This window comes from Polyodon spathula, unplaced genomic scaffold, assembly GCF_017654505.1.
Source record: "Polyodon spathula isolate WHYD16114869_AA unplaced genomic scaffold, ASM1765450v1 scaffolds_1585, whole genome shotgun sequence".
In the NCBI taxonomy this organism is placed as follows: domain Eukaryota; kingdom Metazoa; phylum Chordata; class Actinopteri; order Acipenseriformes; family Polyodontidae; genus Polyodon; species Polyodon spathula.
Window position 1 is genome coordinate 197873 of NW_024473062.1, and position 19061 is coordinate 216933.

The 19061-nt window shown below is 40.5% G+C and overlaps 2 protein-coding genes across 6 annotated transcripts; both read right to left on the reverse strand.

Annotated features, from left to right (window-relative positions):
* Positions 1-4618: 4618 nt before the first annotated feature.
* Positions 4619-11764, reverse strand: LOC121309927 (protein rapunzel-like). 4 transcript variants are annotated; one of them, XM_041243111.1, is made up of 3 exons: positions 11630-11764; positions 8103-8161; positions 4619-7178 (listed from the first exon to the last, which is right to left on the reverse strand). In XM_041243111.1, the coding sequence occupies exon 3, from the start codon at positions 7137-7139 to the stop codon at positions 5964-5966; it is 1176 nt and encodes a 391-aa protein (XP_041099045.1). In that variant the 5' UTR covers positions 7140-7178; positions 8103-8161; positions 11630-11764; the 3' UTR covers positions 4619-5963. The 4 variants fall into 4 exon arrangements, with proteins under 4 accessions (XP_041099045.1, XP_041099044.1, XP_041099042.1 ...); XM_041243110.1 differs by lacking the exon at positions 8103-8161 and adding an exon at positions 8365-8470; XM_041243108.1 differs by lacking the exon at positions 8103-8161 and adding an exon at positions 8365-8629.
* A 1012-nt stretch (positions 11765-12776) lies between these two features.
* On the reverse strand, positions 12777-16799 carry LOC121309928 (immunoglobulin kappa light chain-like). Of its 2 annotated transcripts, XM_041243113.1 has the most exons (6): positions 16717-16799; positions 15791-16111; positions 14677-14967; positions 14356-14472; positions 13987-14051; positions 12777-13603 (listed from the first exon to the last, which is right to left on the reverse strand). In XM_041243113.1, exons 1-6 carry the CDS (start codon positions 16772-16774, stop codon positions 13547-13549), a joined length of 909 nt encoding a protein of 302 aa, XP_041099047.1. In that variant the 5' UTR covers positions 16775-16799; the 3' UTR covers positions 12777-13546. The 2 variants fall into 2 exon arrangements, with proteins under 2 accessions (XP_041099047.1, XP_041099048.1); XM_041243114.1 differs by lacking the exon at positions 14356-14472 and having other exon boundaries at positions 12778-13603.
* Between the last annotated feature and the right edge of the window lie 2262 nt (positions 16800-19061).

Genomic DNA, 19061 nt, shown 5'->3' on the forward strand with positions numbered 1-19061 from the left:
CAATTAAACAGAGGAAAACCCAAAGATACACTCCACAATGTAATCTCAGGCAAACTGCAAGAAATAAACGAAAGCAGGAGCCTTATCGATGGAACAGCATACAATGTGCTTCAGGAAGGATTTGATAAGGGTCCTGACATACAGATCTGCTGCATTAATATACACGATACAAGCTACCCCCCCTTCCTTACACCAGCACAAAAACCGACACCTTGCCTGTGGGAGGACCAGTTTTCGTCGGGTGTGATCGTGTTTTTAACACCTAGGCTCATATCCGCTCTATATAGGGGAAATAGCACCTCGAAAACCAGGATCTTCCGCCTGAGCTCAAAGGTTTCATTTCTGGTTTGGTATTTCTAGTGGGCTTTTTTTTTCTGGATGTTTATGACAATCTGTAGTAAAGGGGTTTAATAATCCGACTCTGTATATCATCTCTGCTTCAGTCATCATCCTTCTGAAATGTGAAACATTCATGTGGCCTTCATAAAGCTCTCAAACGCATCTTTGTTAATGGAGCTGCAAGATGATGGAGTTGGTTATGAGCTGTAGTCTCCTAACATAATCATTTGAATGTTTTTCATGTGCGTGTGCAGAACAGACTGAAACCTGTGCTAAGCAAAGTCTGCGTGGTTAAAATGCCTGAACAGCCCATCAGAAAACAAATGCCTATCCGTACATGCCTGAGGACACTTGGCAGACAATATTACCATGCTCAAGCTCAGGTGAAACCAAGTTCTCTGCGTGCCATAAAAAGCTGGCAATGGTTTGGATCAAGGCAGATACTGATGGATGCTTTATTGGAGTCCAATCCATGCCCACAGGGGTTTGGGTACCTTGCTATAGCACAACAGCAGTGGAAATAAACATCTCAAAACACCAGCAATCAAAAGGTCATGAACACAGCTTGTAGACTGTAACGTGGGTTCTCCTCCACAGCTGCAAATTCAAAATCAGAGCTGAAAACGTTGAGGATTATGACATATATCAACAGCGCGCACGCAAATTTTGCTGAATAATAAATTATCGGGAATAGTTTCATGGAAATTGAATAAGAGGCATTTAAGATAGAGGTGTCATTGGGTAATGTTGCTATTGTTAGTCAGAAATATTAAGTAGAGTTCCTAGAACATGTGTGTAATTAAGTAGAGACTGTGGAAGCTCCAGTCACTTTGTGAATTCTACCTTCCATTGCATTGTATTTTTTCCAAATCTATTAATTACAATTAGCAAGTAAACATAGCCAGCTTGTCACACCTGGGAATTCCACCTGCCTTCCAAGCAGTATGACAGCATGTTCATGACTCTTAACAAATGCAGACGGCTTATGAATAAAACAGCTGTGTTCATTACAGTCACGTTAAAAGTTACACAAAGATTACTTTGCATCCAGGCAGCGAATGCTGCTTTACGCTGCTTGCAAAGCTTCATTGAACCATCAAAGAAAAGGGACCGCAGATAGTCACCTTGATAGCGCAGTGCATAAAAAGAACAGGCTGCATACATACTTAGCTCTTTCTTAGAAAGAGTACAGAGAGTAAGGAAGCATGCACTACATTTGAAGAAGTAGAAACCTTTAGTTTGTACATCATTTTTTTATTCCAGGATTACAACAGTTAAGTCAGATGAGCTAGAGGCTTATCACTGAACCTTAATTCTTTGAATCACACAACTGTAGAGCACGCTGTCAAGGCAGCACTGATTTTGACTGTAAATCTACCTTTGTAACTAACAAGCTGCAAGGCAAGGCGTATATTTGTCTCAACAATGGCTGCTCCCGAACTGCATCCCTGTGCAGGTTCACATCTAACGTTGGTCAGAGATTTGTGGCGTGATGATTTTCCACAGAGAGACCAGTTTGTAGCAGTGCTGAACATGATGTGTAAGTCTTGCCCAAGCCAAAACCTGAGTTTCAAAGAAAGCATGAAGGAACTCAGAGAAGGAGGACCAGCAAGTGTCGCCCCCGCAACATGACTAGGTACACCTTTGTATATCACCCTGTATCCTTTATGATGTGCTTGCATTGCAAATCTCTGGTCCACACGTGATGTTATCTTATTGAGAATTCATTCTGCTGTTACATCAGATGAAGACCTGCGATAAGGACAACTTCAAAAAGCTTGTTATGACTGCCTGAGGAAACACAAAATTCAGATCTGAATTGTATCATGTGTGCAATTGCAATTACTCAAATACTCTTTGAACAAATACACGTTTTATTTTGTCTAGCTGTCAATGCACAGCTGTACTCCAGTTGGTGTGGACCAGCCTGGGGTGTATATCTGTGGGAGGCGACTGATCACAATATAGCTGAACATGCAGAGATTATATTTGATATGATGATATTACTCCAGAAAGATATGCAGGAAAAAAAGGTACTTCCTTTGTCTCTCAAGCGATTCTTTATCTGCTTCTGAATGGTCCAGTGTGTCTTTACTTTTCTGTCCAGTGTCTGCATTGTTTATCCCCTTGCTGGAGTCCAAAAAGCATGGTCAACTTCCTGCGCACCCTCTTCCTCGTTCCTGCCCAACTGAAATCCCCTCTGTATTATGGGTCCGGTTTCATAGCAGTCTGCCAGTTGATATAGAATGGCACGCACCTGCGACAATTAAAGTCTGGATAAGATTATTAATTTGTGAAGAAAGATACCCAATACACACGCAATATGCAAACAATACATGAATCAAATCATTCTAATAATTTAGTTAAATGAGTCACTTGTGACATTCATCCCAAACATGCATAACTGGATTGTGGTGGCCATGGAAGAAAGCTTGAGTCTCTGTGAGGCTCTTAAAACTATTTTAAATGATTGCAGGGTGGAAGGGTTCATTGTCGTCTTGAGAGCAGCCATCACAAGCAGGGTACAAGTGCAGCATTTCTGGGAGGTCTTGACCTGTCATGATGCCAAAGTAAATGACTTCATGCATTTGGCTTTCTAGTAATGAAGGGACAAGGGTATATCAGGAGAACATGCACGCACTAGGAAAATGCAGGGACCGGGTATATCAGGAGAACATGCATGCACTAGGAAAATGCAGGGACCGGGTATATCAGGAGAACATGCATGCACTAGGAAAATGCCAGCTCCAATGAAGCCATCCTAATAATGTGGCCAGGCTGTGTATTGTAGATCTGCTTTGAAGGAGGGTCATCCCATAGCACAGGAGCCAGGGGGGGCTAAAGGAACAACCAGCGAGACCAACCCGTTTCACATCAGGAACAACCAGCAGGCCAGCCTGGGAGGATGTAAGGGTATGAACCTGCTGGTAAGGACAAAGTAATTCAATGAGGTAAGCAGGACCTGTACCATTGATCAGTCAAAAGATGGGATTCTATACTTGATAGGAAGCCAGTGAAGTTTAGCCAGGACTGGTGTAATGTGGTGGTACTTTTTCGTACCAGTTAAAAGTTGCATGCGTTTGCTTTTACAAAGACTTGGGCTTGTGTAAATGCTTCACTGAATGCGACTCAAAACTCCCAGGTTAATAATGTTTGTGGTGAAATACACCTGCACCTTTTGAGTCATGTGCTTAAGTCATTTGAAAAATGTATGCAAACAGGCAGTACACGTTCTTGTTTGTTATAATAATTGTTACCAAAACCTTCCTTATGTTTTTAACAGGATAAGCTGTTCATTGGTGTAAAAAACAATGAAGAAATATCCATCCGATATTTGGCAGCAAAGTGGCTCTGGAAATTAATGGAAATTAATTTAAAATTGCGCCGTGGCAACCATTTTCCACGTTGGTCGGGTAATTGGTTCCCTGGGGTCTGTTAAACAATGAAGAGTTCCATTCTGAAAAACGGGTTTGATTTATTTCGGATGTCAGTTAACACAGATAAAATCTGGGTGCAGTGAGGCGCACTGGCACCCAGTCACCAACAACACACAGCTACTGAATAAATAAATCTATGCAACATGTTGAAAGTGTTGTGACAGGACAGCGTCAATAGCAATGGGGTTTAGACCAGGAGGGGAGTCTACATATATATATATATATATATATATATATATAGTACTAATACGATCGTTTGTAATGACACTCTTTTCAAAAACCAGATTGTTGACTATCATAATCTGGGGATATTTTGGACGTCGTTGAACATTGCACAGAAATTATTTTTTTGTCAGTGTGTCGGTCAGGCTCAGTGTTTATTTTTTTGTCAGTGTGTCGGTCAGGCTCTGTGTTTATTTTCGAACTTGTAATGTTTGCCTCCAAGTCTGCTCTACTGAAAAACAAATCAACGCTATTTAAAGTGTATTGTGTTCTTTCACATGCTTGTCATCCTCTTAAATAAATCAAGACATATTTCCTTTTGACCTGCTCTCTTCTCCAGTCGTCTCCATGATTGCTGTAATGATGGAATGTTTTCTTTTCAGTACAGAAATCAAAAGCTTTAGTGTGTCGTGTCATATGGAAAGGGAAAAGGTTGTGCTGGTATAGCACTGGAAAACTAATGATGCAGGTCCTGCAGGAGGAAATTGCTTTCAAACGTTTTAGATGGAAGCATATATATATATATATATATATATATATATATATATATATATATATATATATATATATATATATATATATAATTACTATGATCTGTAGATTTACTGATCACAGACATCTGTTGTTTACATTTTTATTGTCATTTTATTCTTACAACATTTATCATCTAAATGATATTTATATTAGCAGTTCATTTTTATTTTGCATTGTAATAATTGGTTACATGAGTTAATCTCATTTACATCATGACAGTTAATAATAAAAAAGTGTTTTATTAAATGTTAGATAGTGCATTTAGTATACAAAAAGAAAGGAATAGAATTAAACAGTGCATTATTTTTTGTTCATTGCCAGTGACATTACTTATTTGAGCCTCTGCTCGAACACAAATATAAGGGGGTTCTAAACTACATGTGCCTTATCTGAATAACACTATCCTTAGATTGCAAACATGTTTTGTCAAGTACAATTCTTGTTTTTTGTTTTTATTAGCAGCTTATGTACCAAACCTGGACACTGGAACGGGAAATGCCATAATTGCCAGATTCAGGGAGCTCAAGGTTGACTTTTCGAATGAAACCCTTGAAACGCAGCTATGTCTTGTGCGCTGTGCACGGTTTAGTGGACTGGAGAAGGTAGTCTGTCAAGCTTAGCTGCTGCAGTTGGACAAGAGAGTTATCATTTGAACGTACCGCTAAGATGGGTATTTACAGTATGTGCTACTCATTGCTTTGGTGTTGCTGTATTGACACTCTGAGATCAAGTGAGTTAGATACAACAATGGATTAGATTCTCAAAGCTATTTATTCCAAATCGCCAGAATTATTTTTGTCTGAGAGACAAAAAGAAAAAACAATTCCAAATCACAACAAAGAAACATCTTCAGACTACTCACAAAAATCTAAATGGGATGTCTGAGTTATGAAATTTCTGATTTAGTAACGTTGTTGGATATACTTTTACGATATAAAAAAATTGCGCTAATGACATTTCGAAATAAATGGCTTTGAGATTCAACCCGTCTTTAAAAGGTACAACAAACAGGGGGTCCAGAATAAAATAATTTTCTCTCCAATGTCATTCTAGGTATTTGGTTTCCAATTATAGTTTAGTTTCTGGTTTTCATTATTTATATGTAAAAAAAAAGTTTGCTAGGTTCATAGTAAAAACCACTACAAAATGCTTAAACACAGTAAAGCTCAGAGGTATGGTGAAACATATTAAAAAACCAAGCCATTGGAAAACTGAATGAGAAACTGAAAAATGACCATGCAACTCAACCTTGATATATGTATTATTAGTTTAGTCTTCTTCACTCGTGCAAGATCCCCTGCTGGCAATTGCATCGTGATGGGGCTAGTTAAGTTTATCCCTGCTGCTAATGAGAAGTCAACTAGCATGAATAGTACAAAGGTGCGCCCTATTTATTCTAAAGCAAGCAATTGTATGGCTGTTATTTTTTTCTTAGGCTGAGTGGACACACAGCGTCAGGTTTTTATATTGTTCCCAGAAGTGCAACTCATCTGGGAAACTCCAGGATCCGCAGAGCTGATTGCTGACACTGACTGCATGAACAACGCAAGCTGGCACCTTGTAGAATATCTGTTCGGCTATTGCAACATCATTTTTCTTCTCTTGCCCTTCCATTAGCTGGTGTATCATCTCCTTGTTGATTGGCTCCGGGCAGGCGCTGTAGGACACGACGACGTTTGTGACGCCATCAATTTCCAAAAATTCAAAGCGGCTTTTGCCAGTCAGGCAGTGATATTTTTTCCCAGTGATTTTGCTGAATATACCTGTGGAATGGTTGTAGACCCGCACGGACCACATGATCCAGTCATATTTTTTCTTTAAGAAATCGAGCAAGTAGTCTGATAATTCCTGGTTAGTTTTGTCGTTCTTTTCTCTCAGCAGTTTGCGGATGTCAATTTTGGCCTGTCCTTCGAAACTGCCGATGCAGTCATCTACAACAATTTTCATTCTGGTCTCAACTTCTCTCATCTTCTCATGCCACTCTTTCACCAGCTCTTCTTCGTCTTCGTTCTGAAGACCTGCGTATCCAATCAGAGCTATCAAGCCGATACAGAAGAGCTGTTTAAGGCGAGCGCAGAAATCTTCCATGACACGACGGTTCTTCTCCTCGTAATTCAGGGCTATTTCAAGAATGGGTTCTGTAAACAGTCCTGTGCCCATCACGGCATCGTAGAGAATTTCAAGATTTTGCTCCTTACCCGTCCTGTTGAAGAAGTCCAGGAACAGCTTTTTCTTGACCTCCTTGAACTTCGGTTTAGCGTTTAGGATGTCCATAAACTTCCGAAACTGGTTTGTCAGGTTTTCTTCAACTCCGAAGTATTGCTGGTCCATCCCGCTTTTCTTAATCTCGTTGTTGATGCTGGTGATCTCTTCGGAAACTACGTCTAACTTGTCCCTAACTTTCTGGAACTGCTCCTTCATGTACTCTGCTTCGGTGCTTTCAACATTGTCTAGGGCGAGTTTCACAATCGGAGCAGCGATCTGGAAGATTGGGAATAACTCTCCCACTACGCTAGCAACGATTTCAGCTCCCTGGTCAAATATTTCCATAACAGTTTCAACCACTTCTTTTTTGTCTGCCACAATTTTCTGTAGCTTGGCTGCCATTTTGTCAAGAGAATTTCAAGTAAAATGTTCTTGAAGTTACTAAAAGAAAAGGGGAAACACACATTAGAAATGAATTAAAACATTATCATCTAAAAATACAGCATACAAGAGGCAGCAATAGTGACTTTTTTATTGCGCTGATTAACAATTGACATCAGGAAGATGCTGCAGAATGATCTGTCGATCTCGGGCAGGTGTTGTGACTCCCAGTTCGTGGCCTGTCATTGACAGAGTTTGTGTGTGGTTATGCTGTCTTGCCAGGTTTGAAATTGCTGGCTGTGAGCACCCAAGACGGCGAGCTACAGTACGCTGCCCTAGTCCAGCCTCAGACATGCCGATTGCACGAAGGCGCTGCTCTCTCGACAGACGTGGCATATTTTTTTTTTTTCTGTGATTTTCTTTATTGCTTTTGTTCAAGCTTGCAATTCAACAGCTGAAATCACTCCCTATCCAGTGTCCAATCAACTGTATCACTAGTTAGATGATCTAGGGCATCTGCTTCAGTCACAGTCACTCAAGCGTGTCATGGTCAAGGATTAATGATCAAGTGATTAAGAAGAAACCAAAAACATTTAATCAATGTCCATCATTTATTTACCTTATTTGTATTCGAAAATAAATGTGTTATATAATCATAAGTTTCTTGTGATGTTCAGTATATGTTTCAACACCCATCTTTGTGCTTTAGATGTCTTTGTCTGTGCTTTACCAAGCATCCACAAAGCTTTACTACACTTTGCTGTCCTTTTATGATGGCAAACATTTATAAGGGCATGTAGCTATAACTGGCTTTATCTTAACAAACTGCATAATGTCCAGGTGACATATGAGGGTGGGAAGGTTTAGAGCAGGGTCAGCCATATGGCAAACAGAGCTGAAAATATTATAAAACCATAAAACGATTCAGGCACATAAATGACTGATAACACACAGCCAAGCAAAATTCTTGCTGAAAAGACCTGCCTGCTCTGCTTTTTATCAGATATCCTTATCTCTCAGGACAGCTGTGCCTCCACACGAGCCTGTGCGGAGACAAAACTGAATTTAGTATTTGGATGACTCAGCCACCAACTTCCTTATGCATCCTAACCTCTCGGGAATGTTGTGTAACTGTACTGCAATCTGCACCCCCCCACCCCCACCTCCACCCCTTCCCCCATGAACACTAAAGAAGGGAGAATTCATATACTGGTGATAAAGCATGTGCACTAAAGAAAAGGCTTGCCTTGATTAATTGGGGGTTAGGTGCAACAGCAGGCTTGCCTTGTGCCTCTGGAGGAGTCCTGTGTTGGAGTCGTTCTCATATCATTAAGTGAGTTTGGTGGCCACAGCTACACCCAGAGACATAAAGACACGTCACATGAAACATTCAAAGATGGGGTGGGGGTGGGGGGCGTGTCTCTAAGAATGTTCGGTTGGATCCCAGCTCTGAATCCTGAGAATCGGTTGAATCCACCCTGAGAAGTGACTCCATAAAATGATCATTTCAACTGAAATAAAACAAAACCACATTTTTTAAAATTTAATAGTTATTGCTTGAATCTTTCATGTGCTCTAAATGACCAAAATGAACTGAAGATATTCCAGGAACGTTTGGAGACACACATCTATAAATACCAGGATTCCTAAGTAGCGTATTTTTTTTTTTTTTTTTTAGGATAACAAACTTGTGCGTTCATAAAAAACAAAAAAATAGCAAATTACATTTCCTTCATTTCTGTAATTTATATATCTATTATCAAAAATACTTTTTTTACAGTTTTACAGCAATTTTAATAATGATGAGTCCTATAGCTATTGAGGACTGCTAGTATATAAATGTATTTGTTTCTTAAAATGATTGTACCTAATCAGAACCTATTCCAGTATTCCCGTCAGTGACTCCCTGGAGGTATGCCTCATGGCTTTAGATGAATTGCTCTTGTCAATAGCTGGTTTGTCAGAACTAAAAAGCACAGAGCAAGGCATGCTGGGGGTTTTATTTTGATTGTGGTGTCTAACCATCAAATTAGCCAGTGTCTTGTTCAGTGTTGATTGGTGCGAGCCATGCCGTGAGGGCGAGAATGCCTCCAGTTGACCATGCTGGAACGCCTCTAACTGTGATGTCACACTTTGTACCAAGTGATACCTTTCTCTTGAGTTGAAAGGAACGCCTCTCAAGCAGCGCTCAGGTATTTTGAATGTGGGATGAACAGCACACACATGGAAGACAGCAACTCTGGCTCCAATGCATTATCAGCACACAATAATGGATCTGAGCAAACCACGCTGAAGGAGGAATTACCATGAGAAAGAACACCAGAACCCAAACATGAACTAAATTCTAAGTTCTTTTACTTTTGAAGTTTGAACGTAAGAGGAGTTACATGCGCCAGGGTGAAGTAAGGTAAGAACAACTAAAATGATAGCTGCATTCTGCACAGCTGATTGTCAAAGTGTAGTGTATTTAAAAGTTGCATGGTTTTTACAAAGGCTATTTTGCATTTAGTTTGTGAGTGAGCTAAAATGCTAATACAATAAGTGGGTTCTGTGATTTATAAGCTGCTAATGAGATTATTCAGGTTCACTGATACTTGAAACGGCCGAGCACTTTGTGTAAGGAGAGGCTTGAATACTCTTGTAGACACATCTCACTGTCGTTTTACAGACTCAGAATTAAGAGTTAATTAAAGAGCAAGTCGCGGGGTTCCGAAAAATATAGAGCTGTTTGTTTCCGCTTGTTGCTACAACCGTTTTAATAACGTAGCTCTGATTTTTCATTGTTAACATCCTGGCAACTTTTTACACTTATACCTTTAAAGTCTGTTTCAGAGCTCTTGTTAAAATGTCTGCTCTAGTGCACTGATAGTGTAAGGATTGCTGCCCACATTGTCAAACAGGTCGCACGGGTAAAGCCGGAGCACATGTTTTTTTTAACATTTTTTATTATGATTAAATCGCTCTTTAGAGGACAGATCTCAAACCACGGAGCACTAGAGCGGACATTTTGAAAAGAGCGTTGAAACAGGCTTTAAAGTTTAGTAAGTGTAAGAAGTTAACAATGCAAAGAAGAACGGCAGGTCTGTTATTTAAACAGTTGTAGTCACACCTGGGGGGGCGTCACGCTATGTCTGTGTCCCTTGCTTACTCTTTAAAAGCCAAGCTAACCTTGCTGTCAACCACAAAGTATTTGCTGAAGCATTATGAAGGTTTGAGGTTTCTTAATAGGGTTACTGTCCTTGTTTAAATGATGACCTTTTCTTTTGAGGTTGTAATAAATCTATTTTTAATTTCCTGCTATTTTATTAGTATAGAATTATTAATATTGTTTAAATAGAACTTTAGTGTGACCTTAAAAACTAAACACGGTTGGCTTGGTGTGCGACTAATTTATTTAACTGTACCAGAAAGCCTCTTTACACACCAGGGGTGAAACGTAGTTTGCTATTAAAATAAAACGTACAATATATGAGTGTAGTTTTAAGTTCCCTTTCTCCGCTGCGTTATGGATGAAGGGATCAGCTGGAAATCGAGTTATTTTTATTTTTTTTTAGATTGATGGATGAGTAAATCTAACTTCATCGTCATGCGCTCCCAAACTCGAAGTTTACAGTACAACCCAGACATGCATTCAGAAACAGTAGTGGGAGGATAGCTGACGGCTATTTCAGCAGAAGTCTTTTCGAATAAGCAAATCATAAGAACACATCATCTTCAGATGCAATGTGGGTCTCAAGGTCTTGCCATACTAAACTGCAATTGAGAAAAACAACACTTGAACTACGCTGAAAAATATAACAGTTAAATACATTTTACACCTGGCTAGAAGATCGAAAAAATATCATTTTAATCATCAAGCTATTATAAAACAATTATATAGCAAACAAGACAGTACTAATGGACAAAACAATGAAACAGCTTTAGCAAAATACTGTCAGGAAAGAAGTACAATAGTACAGCATACATAAGCCAACAGTATAAGATATTATTTTCACACTGTTGACTACAGTACACTATAAATTAAACTGTGTCTCCTAAATTACTATTTTAGGAGCAACACTGTGATCATTTTACTCTCTCGCTGTTTGTTTTCAGACACAGTCCTTCCGGGACAGCTTCTGTTTTGCAGATGCTGCTGAAAGAAGGCAGACACCACATCTGTTTCTATTATATAAGCAAAGGCTGAAGAAGGTTTTGTTTTACAGCTCTGAAAACGTGAAGATAAACCGTTTCCTTTCCCATGGGAAACACATTCTGGTCGCTGCGTTGTGTTGTAAAAGGGAGTTACCCGCACCCCTGAATAATGTCCAAAACCGACCTCCGACCTATCACTACCACAACGCATGAAAAAACTTCAGCACAGTGAGTCTGGGATTATGCTCCCCCCCCCCCTTCAGAATTGCTTTAAAGATGTTCCATTAATAGTAAGACAAACTCGTATGAAACTACAACAGGAGAGAATCTTAAAATTTGTGAAAGATGGCAAAACAATAAATTCAGACAAGTCTTACCTTGAGCAATGGTTTGCACAGTTCCTCTCTGAAGAATGCTGCAGATCTTTAGCTAGTGAAAAACTTTCTGGTCCCTGGCAGGATCGAGTTTCTGTGCAAAAAGACACACCCTCTGCTAACCCAGCTCCCTGCTTTGCCATGCCACGTCACTGGAGCCTCCCACAGCTTCCCCCCTCAGCAGATAAAGCAGGCCTTCCTCTTTTCACAAAGCTGCAGTTTTAGTCAGTGCTCACCACAGCACAGCTGTACTGTTTTGTTGTTTGAGGTTAATGCTGTTCTGAAAGCCCTCAATAACACGCGGGGGAAAAAAACACAGAACCCTTTCTCAGTTTCCACAGCGCTGAAGTTTGTGTAAGGCTTGTAAATAAAGTAATAGCTCTGTAGAATCTAAAGGAAGCAGAAAGACTTCATGCAAGCCGAGTCTTGGTCTTTTAGTTTTCATTGCCTGCGTTAGAATTTACTCAATGGCATTTTATTTATAAAGACAGTGTAGCAAGCATTTGAAACACTACAATGTTCCAAAGGTAACACTTTACATTAAACATACTTGCCAGCATTTGGAAACTGTTCAGCAGGGGGGGGGGGGGGGGGGGGTAAAAATAGCCATAATGAAGCGTTCTTCCTTTTGTATAAGTGAGTGATCAGCAGATGTGTTTCAGCCACATGAACAGCACAGCGTGTGGTTTTCACTGACTCTACTGTGCAGAATAAATGGGTTTTCTTTTCTATGTGGAAATATCGGGACTTTCTTCATATGCATCGGGACGCGAGACGTTTCATTTGCTATAGGATAGCATATAGGGACTGTATGCATTAAATGTCTTTAATTACTGTGCATTTGCTTAGTAAATACATGTGCACTTACACAATTATTTTCAGATTTAGTTGTTGCCAATTCTTTTTTTTATTTTCTCCCAATTCGAAATGGCCCATTATTATTTAGGGTCAGCTGACCGCTGAGAAGCCAGCCGTGCCAATGTCAGCACTTCCGCTGGCAGCACTGCCGCCACCCATGGACCCATGGACCCATGGGTGCCTCTGTTCCTGGGCAGGGACCATGAAGGAGACCTTAAGGGGGGAGGTGGCCTTTGAGGCCATGTGTGCTGCGCACAAGGAGGGGGGGGATGTATGGCGGGGTACGCCCCTGTGCGTATTTTATGTTTTGTGTTAAGTGTTGTTATTATTTCAAATGAATGGGTGTGTCCGTTTCCTGGTCTGACGTCACCCACAAGCCATCTGGGTGCTCTAAAGTATGTTATTGTGACACAGGCGCTGAGGGGAAATACATATCTCCAGCAAAAACAAATTTATTCTTTACTCGATCAATCTATATGCATTTACATATACAACCCGGCATGTCAATATGTACTCGAGACCTAGGCCAGCTTATGTTTGAAAAAGTCTTAGCAACTCTAATGTAATTAACAAATTGGTTCTTTATTAGTTTTACTGGGGAGCAGCTTACATTCAGCACTGGAGAAGACCCTCAGACAGCTATAATATTATTAAAGAGATTTTTATTAAGTTCAGGGGAAGATGGTAAAAAACCAAATACAACAATGTATATATGCAGCAGCGCCATCTAGTGCTCAACAGTGCATTGCAGGTGACACATATGTTTTTATTCCTGATCACAAGATGCTGCGGCTCTTTTATAAAGACAGCGTGGCTGTTCAGCATGTTACTTAAGCTTATGGAAGGCAGCTAAACTGATTCTAAATTCTGGACACTTTGATACAATCAGAAAGTAATAAAATGTGTGATCAACTGTAATAAGGCAACCATATTGCTCCAACCCTAACAAAAACGCAATGGCACCAAGCATTGAGGTTACACTCCACGAAGTGACCTTGCTTTCTGAATATAGTCCCTATGGGGGTGCATTGATGTTCTTGCAGGGGGCTGTTCACTTAGGGTTCACTTCCGTCCTCTAGCATTGAAGTCCAGACTGGCGTACTGCACCTCCTCTCTCTCCTAACCAAGACACCATTCATTTATTAAAGATAATACACAACAACACTTCCTGTAATCAAACTAACCACAAAATGATGTCATAAAGTCTACCAGAAGCCATAATAGTAGTACCGTGTTTCATGTTAGATTTTGAAATGCCACATTTTTCAATTTTTGTCAGTTTTCCGTTAAGTATATGGGAAAGTACAAAGCGGTATGTAATTGAAAATGTTAACGTAACATCATTCAGCAGGATTTGTTTGACATTTTAAAGCAAAATGAGTTAATTCTATAGGGTGATGCAAAACTTTTAGCCATAGTATAGTATCAAATTAATAATAATAATAATAATAATAATAATAATAATAATAATAATAATAATAATAATAATAATAATAATGTACCTGTTCTCTCAATTTTGATCCGCTTGAGAGCCTTGCACCTGAATGCCCGATTTCATTTTTATTTCCTATGAAAAGAAAAAAGAAGAATATAAGAATATAATATAAGAATATAAGAATATATGCAGTTGGGAGATGTAAAAATATCTGCCCCGATTAAACGAGAGGCATCTGAGAGGACCTTAGGTCACGCTTCTATTCATAATTTACAACATGCGCAAGAGCACTTAGACTGATTTTTTTTTTAAATTTCTAAATGAAACGAAAAAGAATGAAATCACATCACATTATGAACACGTGTTAAACGCATAATTTAAAACACAGGCGTGCCATTCTCTCTTAAACATAAAACCAAGTAAATAAGTATGTTACCTGAGCTGGTGTTTCTCCTACAGAAACACATTACCGCTACGACAAGCACAGCAATTAGCAAAAGAGAAACCGCGACTACATTTCCATAGAGAAGAGCAATGGGAGCTGCAGGGTTCCCTGTAACAACATGGTACATGACATTTCAGAAATGTGTGGTTTTTTTTTATTATTACAATTTTGTTTTACTAATGTAAAACAGTGGCCTATCAACATAGGTCTATACCCCCCCTGTTTCCTGGTAGAGTTTACTGCATTTTGTGTTCACTTTAGAACAGATTTTTTTATACAAAAAAAATAACAAGAACACATCTGTAGCCACACCTGTTTTACTCACGCTTCTGCTCACATTCCGCCCGCTCTCTGTTTCCACCACACAGGTACACACGGTCCCGCTCATCCAGACCTCGCCCTGAATGGTGATCTGATTCCTGATAAAGTCCGGAGTGGAGTCCGAGTCGGTCAGTCCGTGTCGAACACCCCCCGCTATGTCCCAGTGGACGCGAGCCTGCTCGGACACCCCGAACACCAGGCACACTAAAGTAACGGAACCGCTGGACTGGACTTCATCGTCAGAAGGCGATGAGATTACAATTGAAATGGCTTCAGAACTTTCTGGAGAGATAATAATCTGCGTTTATGTGACTCGAATGTTCAGACTATATTACATTCTGAAAATGAAGAGCACACAGTTTTTTTAAAAAAAAAAGTATTATTTATCAAAGAGTATACATCTAGACCACTAGTTCTCGACCTTTTTTTTATGTCCAGGGACCCCCTAACTTAAAAAGATCCCAGACACAACCTTATAATTTCACCATCTTATTCATGAACGGTTTCTTACACATTTCATTCCTTTAATAGTTTGCAGAAATGTTTCTGTGAACGGAAAAAATGACTAAAACAGATCAACAAAGGAGCACAGGAAAATACTGACAGCATGCCTTGCTATGCACCCTTTGCGGTCCGTTTATTCAGCGCTTGTCAGGCGTGTCGGGTCCAGTTTATTTTACACACGCTGTTTAAAATATTGGTGTCGAACACGCGTGTAAATCTTGTGCGGAATGTGGTCGAGTGATTGATAGCCAGTTAATCACTCCACCACGATATAAAAGCCGTATCCCACATTATAACCAGACACTGTTTTCTATGGAGCTCAGGCTGCTGTCCTGGTATAGCTCAATGACAGGTGTGAAGACACCTGCTCTGAAACCACCCGAGCCTTGCTCTAAGCAGCAAACTCTTCCACTGGACCGCAAAGTCTATTTCAGACTAACAGAGGTAAACAAGAGTCTACGTTTTGCTCTGGGAACACAGAGTGTTGTAGTGTTGAGAAACACCATGCTTTGAATCACAGGAAGGCTCGTTTGAGTTCAGACAATTAAACCAAGGGATAGTGCAGGAGAACAGAAGATTGTTAAATTTGTTTCGTACTTACTTACTAACAGCCTGGTGCCATTTCCATAATACACCATAATTTGGGAGCTAAACCCACAGTAGTAGGTCCCCGAGTCGTTCACCTGTACGCTGGTTAAGGTTAAGGAGCATCTCTTCTTTGTCGGTGCGTCAGCCTCGCTTCCACGACTCCCACCTGGGGAGATATTTGAATAAACAGCCAGAGCCGGGACCCTGCTGGGCTGCACCTTGAGCCACAGAACAGAGTAGCAGTGCCCGGTCAGGTCTCCGATATCACAGGTGAAGTGCACCGTGCTCCCGACCTCAGCTCTTACTACGGGCGGGTATTGGAATACTGCAGAAACTGTAACGAGAATAATAATAATAATAATAATATAACAATATTTTCCATGCCTTCAGAAACATTAAAGCAGCAACAAAAACAAACCTACATCAAAAGCAATATTCTAAAATGTGTTAAGTGCACTATAATATCATTTTTCTCTTTCATTGAACGACACAGTCGCTCTCTTGAAGATACAAATAAATTAAACATGAATTACTTTACACCTGGATAGACGAGATGACAAATATCACATTAAGAAAATGATAATAACTGCATCTGAAAAAATAACCAATTGCATTTCGGTCCTGTACTACTTTGAATTTCCAACGAACCCCTTCGATTAAAAGCAAATTCAGGCATAAGGCGATATCTACATCTTTCATGGTCTACCAATTTCCTATGAAACCGCCACTGTTCAAACATATATGTAAAGTCCAAAGCTATGATGTATTAAGTTAATGTCTGTAAAAATATAAAATTAAAACTAAACCAACTCTGGCGGTGATAAAAGTGTTTATAATACGACTGGGGGTTGTTATGTTGGTTTTGCTGTGTAATTTGTGTTTGCCTCTGTTTAGAAATCATAATTTAGAAGTGAATAAACGAATAAATAAATAGGGTACCTTGCAGGGCTCCATAAGTTAAAAAGACGAGGGAGAGAGAAATGCGCAGGGTCTGCATGATGGAGACAGCAAGGCGACAAGCAGGCTTGCTTTAGTGTCAGAGACTCGACACAAAGTTCAGGTCATCGTGTGATTTGTGGTGGGAGATTGAAAGAATTACCAAATAGGTCAACCGACAATAGCACGAATGTCCTGGTTTATTGAGAGGTAACCACAACAAACCAGGTCATATCCTGTCTTGACGTGGTCATAGTTTTGTTTTGTTTTTCCTTGTTCTGTTTTTTTTTAATTGACAATGGTTAGTTTAGACATGTTTTATATTTTATCATATAAACAACGTGCCTCTATGTTCATATCAAAGGTAAACACACCTCACGTTACTGTGTTAGCCTGTAGGTGTGTGTGTGTGTGTGTGTGTGTGTGTCCAGAAGGTCGCCCGGGTCAAATCCCACCTCTGCCACTGACTGACTCACTGTGTGACCCTGAGCGAGTCACTTCACCTCCTTGTTCTCCGTCCTGTGGGTGAGATGCTAAATCAATGTCCTTTTGGAAGTGACTCTGCATATAATGCACAGCCCACAGCCTGCCTCTGTAAAGCGCTTTGTGATGGTGCTCCGCTATGAAAGGCGCTATATAAAAATAAATATATTATTATATTAAAAAAAAGGTCAAATTTGTTTTTGTTTTCAAAAGGGGTTTGAAAAAAAACAAAAACACAAACCACAGTCAGCATTTCATTAGTCCAGCAGATATGTGAACAGTATGGAAGATTTGTTATTTCTCTGATAAAAGCTTACATTTTGGCACAGTAGCGCGGGCCCTAAAAGATTTTTGGCAACAGGGCCATCACAGTGAGCTTCTGTGTGACATTTGTGTTGATGGGAATGGACAGGCTTCAAGGGGAGCACTCTTGGGCTGCATGCCACGCTAGCCATCAGCCATCCAATGCAAGCACCAGAAAGCAGCACAGCCCGTTCTACGACCATGATTCGGCATTCTATGGACATAGTGAAGAAGGCACTGGAGATTCACGGTCAGGTGCCCATTATCACTGCTGATCAATTGCAAAGCAAATCCAGTGGAGGTGGCCAGCAAGCTATGGTGAGGATCACTTTGTTGTGATGTTTGGTAGGCTGCACATTGAGATGGCAGCACTAAAACTCTTGGAGACCTTCTTGAGGGCAGTGGGTGGACAGGCGCCCTGGTGTAGGCTGGTGTTACCGTACCTCGAACAACAGACTTGGTTCTGAAAGCTTCCCATGTGTCGCTGGAGGACTGGTGTACTGACAAAGCTGTTCAGAGTTTTGCGAGGGAATCTTTACAGTTAAGACAGCATTGCTTTCTCTGCTATTGCAACTGACCCACGAGCAGAATACTGACTCTACGAAAGGTGAACGTGGAGCTGTAGGTCTGACAGAGAACCCTGCAGCGTTTGGTGCTGAATGGTGTCTGGGCCTGAGATGGCCCGTCTCAGTGACATCATCAGTGATCTGGATCGCAGAGACCTTGCAGGTCCAGCTGTTATTGACACTGTACACCAGATTGAGAAGCTTGGACAAGACCAGCATGACATGTTTGTCAATGTTCCATGCCTTCACTGGGTGCGACACGGTGTCATCCTTTGGTGGCAGGGGGTAAAAAGACGGCACGGGATACATGGAAGTATTTTGATGAAGTCACACCAGCATTTGGGGCTTTGGCTTCTAGCCCTGACTCTAAGTGACTGGCTGGGGTCACTGGAACACTTTGCTGTGCTCTTGTATGATCGTGCTAGCAGTCAAGAGCATGTCAATGACGCTCAGAAGCAGCTCTTCACTAAGAAGGCTAGAACAATCATTGTCCTTCCTCCAACACAACCTGCACTACTCCAGCTCACCAAGAGGGCTGCCTATCAAGCAGCCACTGCTGGGCACAGGTGATGATATATAGAGAGACACACACACACACACACACACACACAGTGGCCTAATTGACATTTACAAAACCAGGTTTAGGTAGAACTGACAACGTTCTTAAACTTGGTGGTTGAAAGCATCCGGACCGAAACAAATATTTCCACATGACCTGGTAAACACTGCGAAAGCAAAAGCTGCAACATATAAATTAGGTCACTTTTTCAGGTATGTGAATAATATTGTTCGTTGTGCCTTGGACTGTGACCGCTTCTTTGCTTGACATTCAAACACACATTTTCCATCGTAATGCGTTGCAAATTGTTATACAGAATAAATCATTTGGTGTAATCATTTACAGTTAACCCCAATATCACAGGGAAGGCAAAGCAGCGACACAATAAAACTGACACAAGGGGTTGTGTTTAATGTATTGTCTGTGAAATTCAATAT

Coding starts and splice junctions, on each gene's coding strand:
- LOC121309927 (XM_041243109.1), bottom strand. CDS start 7,139: ATGGCAGCCAAGCTACAGAAAATTGTGGCAGACAAAAAAGAAGTGGTT.
- LOC121309928 (XM_041243113.1), bottom strand. CDS start 16,774: ATGCAGACCCTGCGCATTTCTCTCTCCCTCGTCTTTTTAACTTATGGA. Junction 16,112..16,716: donor AACTTATGGAGCCCTGCAAG/GTACCCTATTTA, acceptor TTCTCGTTACAG/TTTCTGCAGTATTCCAATAC. Junction 14,473..14,676: donor CAGAAGCGTGAGTAAAACAG/GTGTGGCTACAG, acceptor ATGTTGTTACAG/GGAACCCTGCAGCTCCCATT.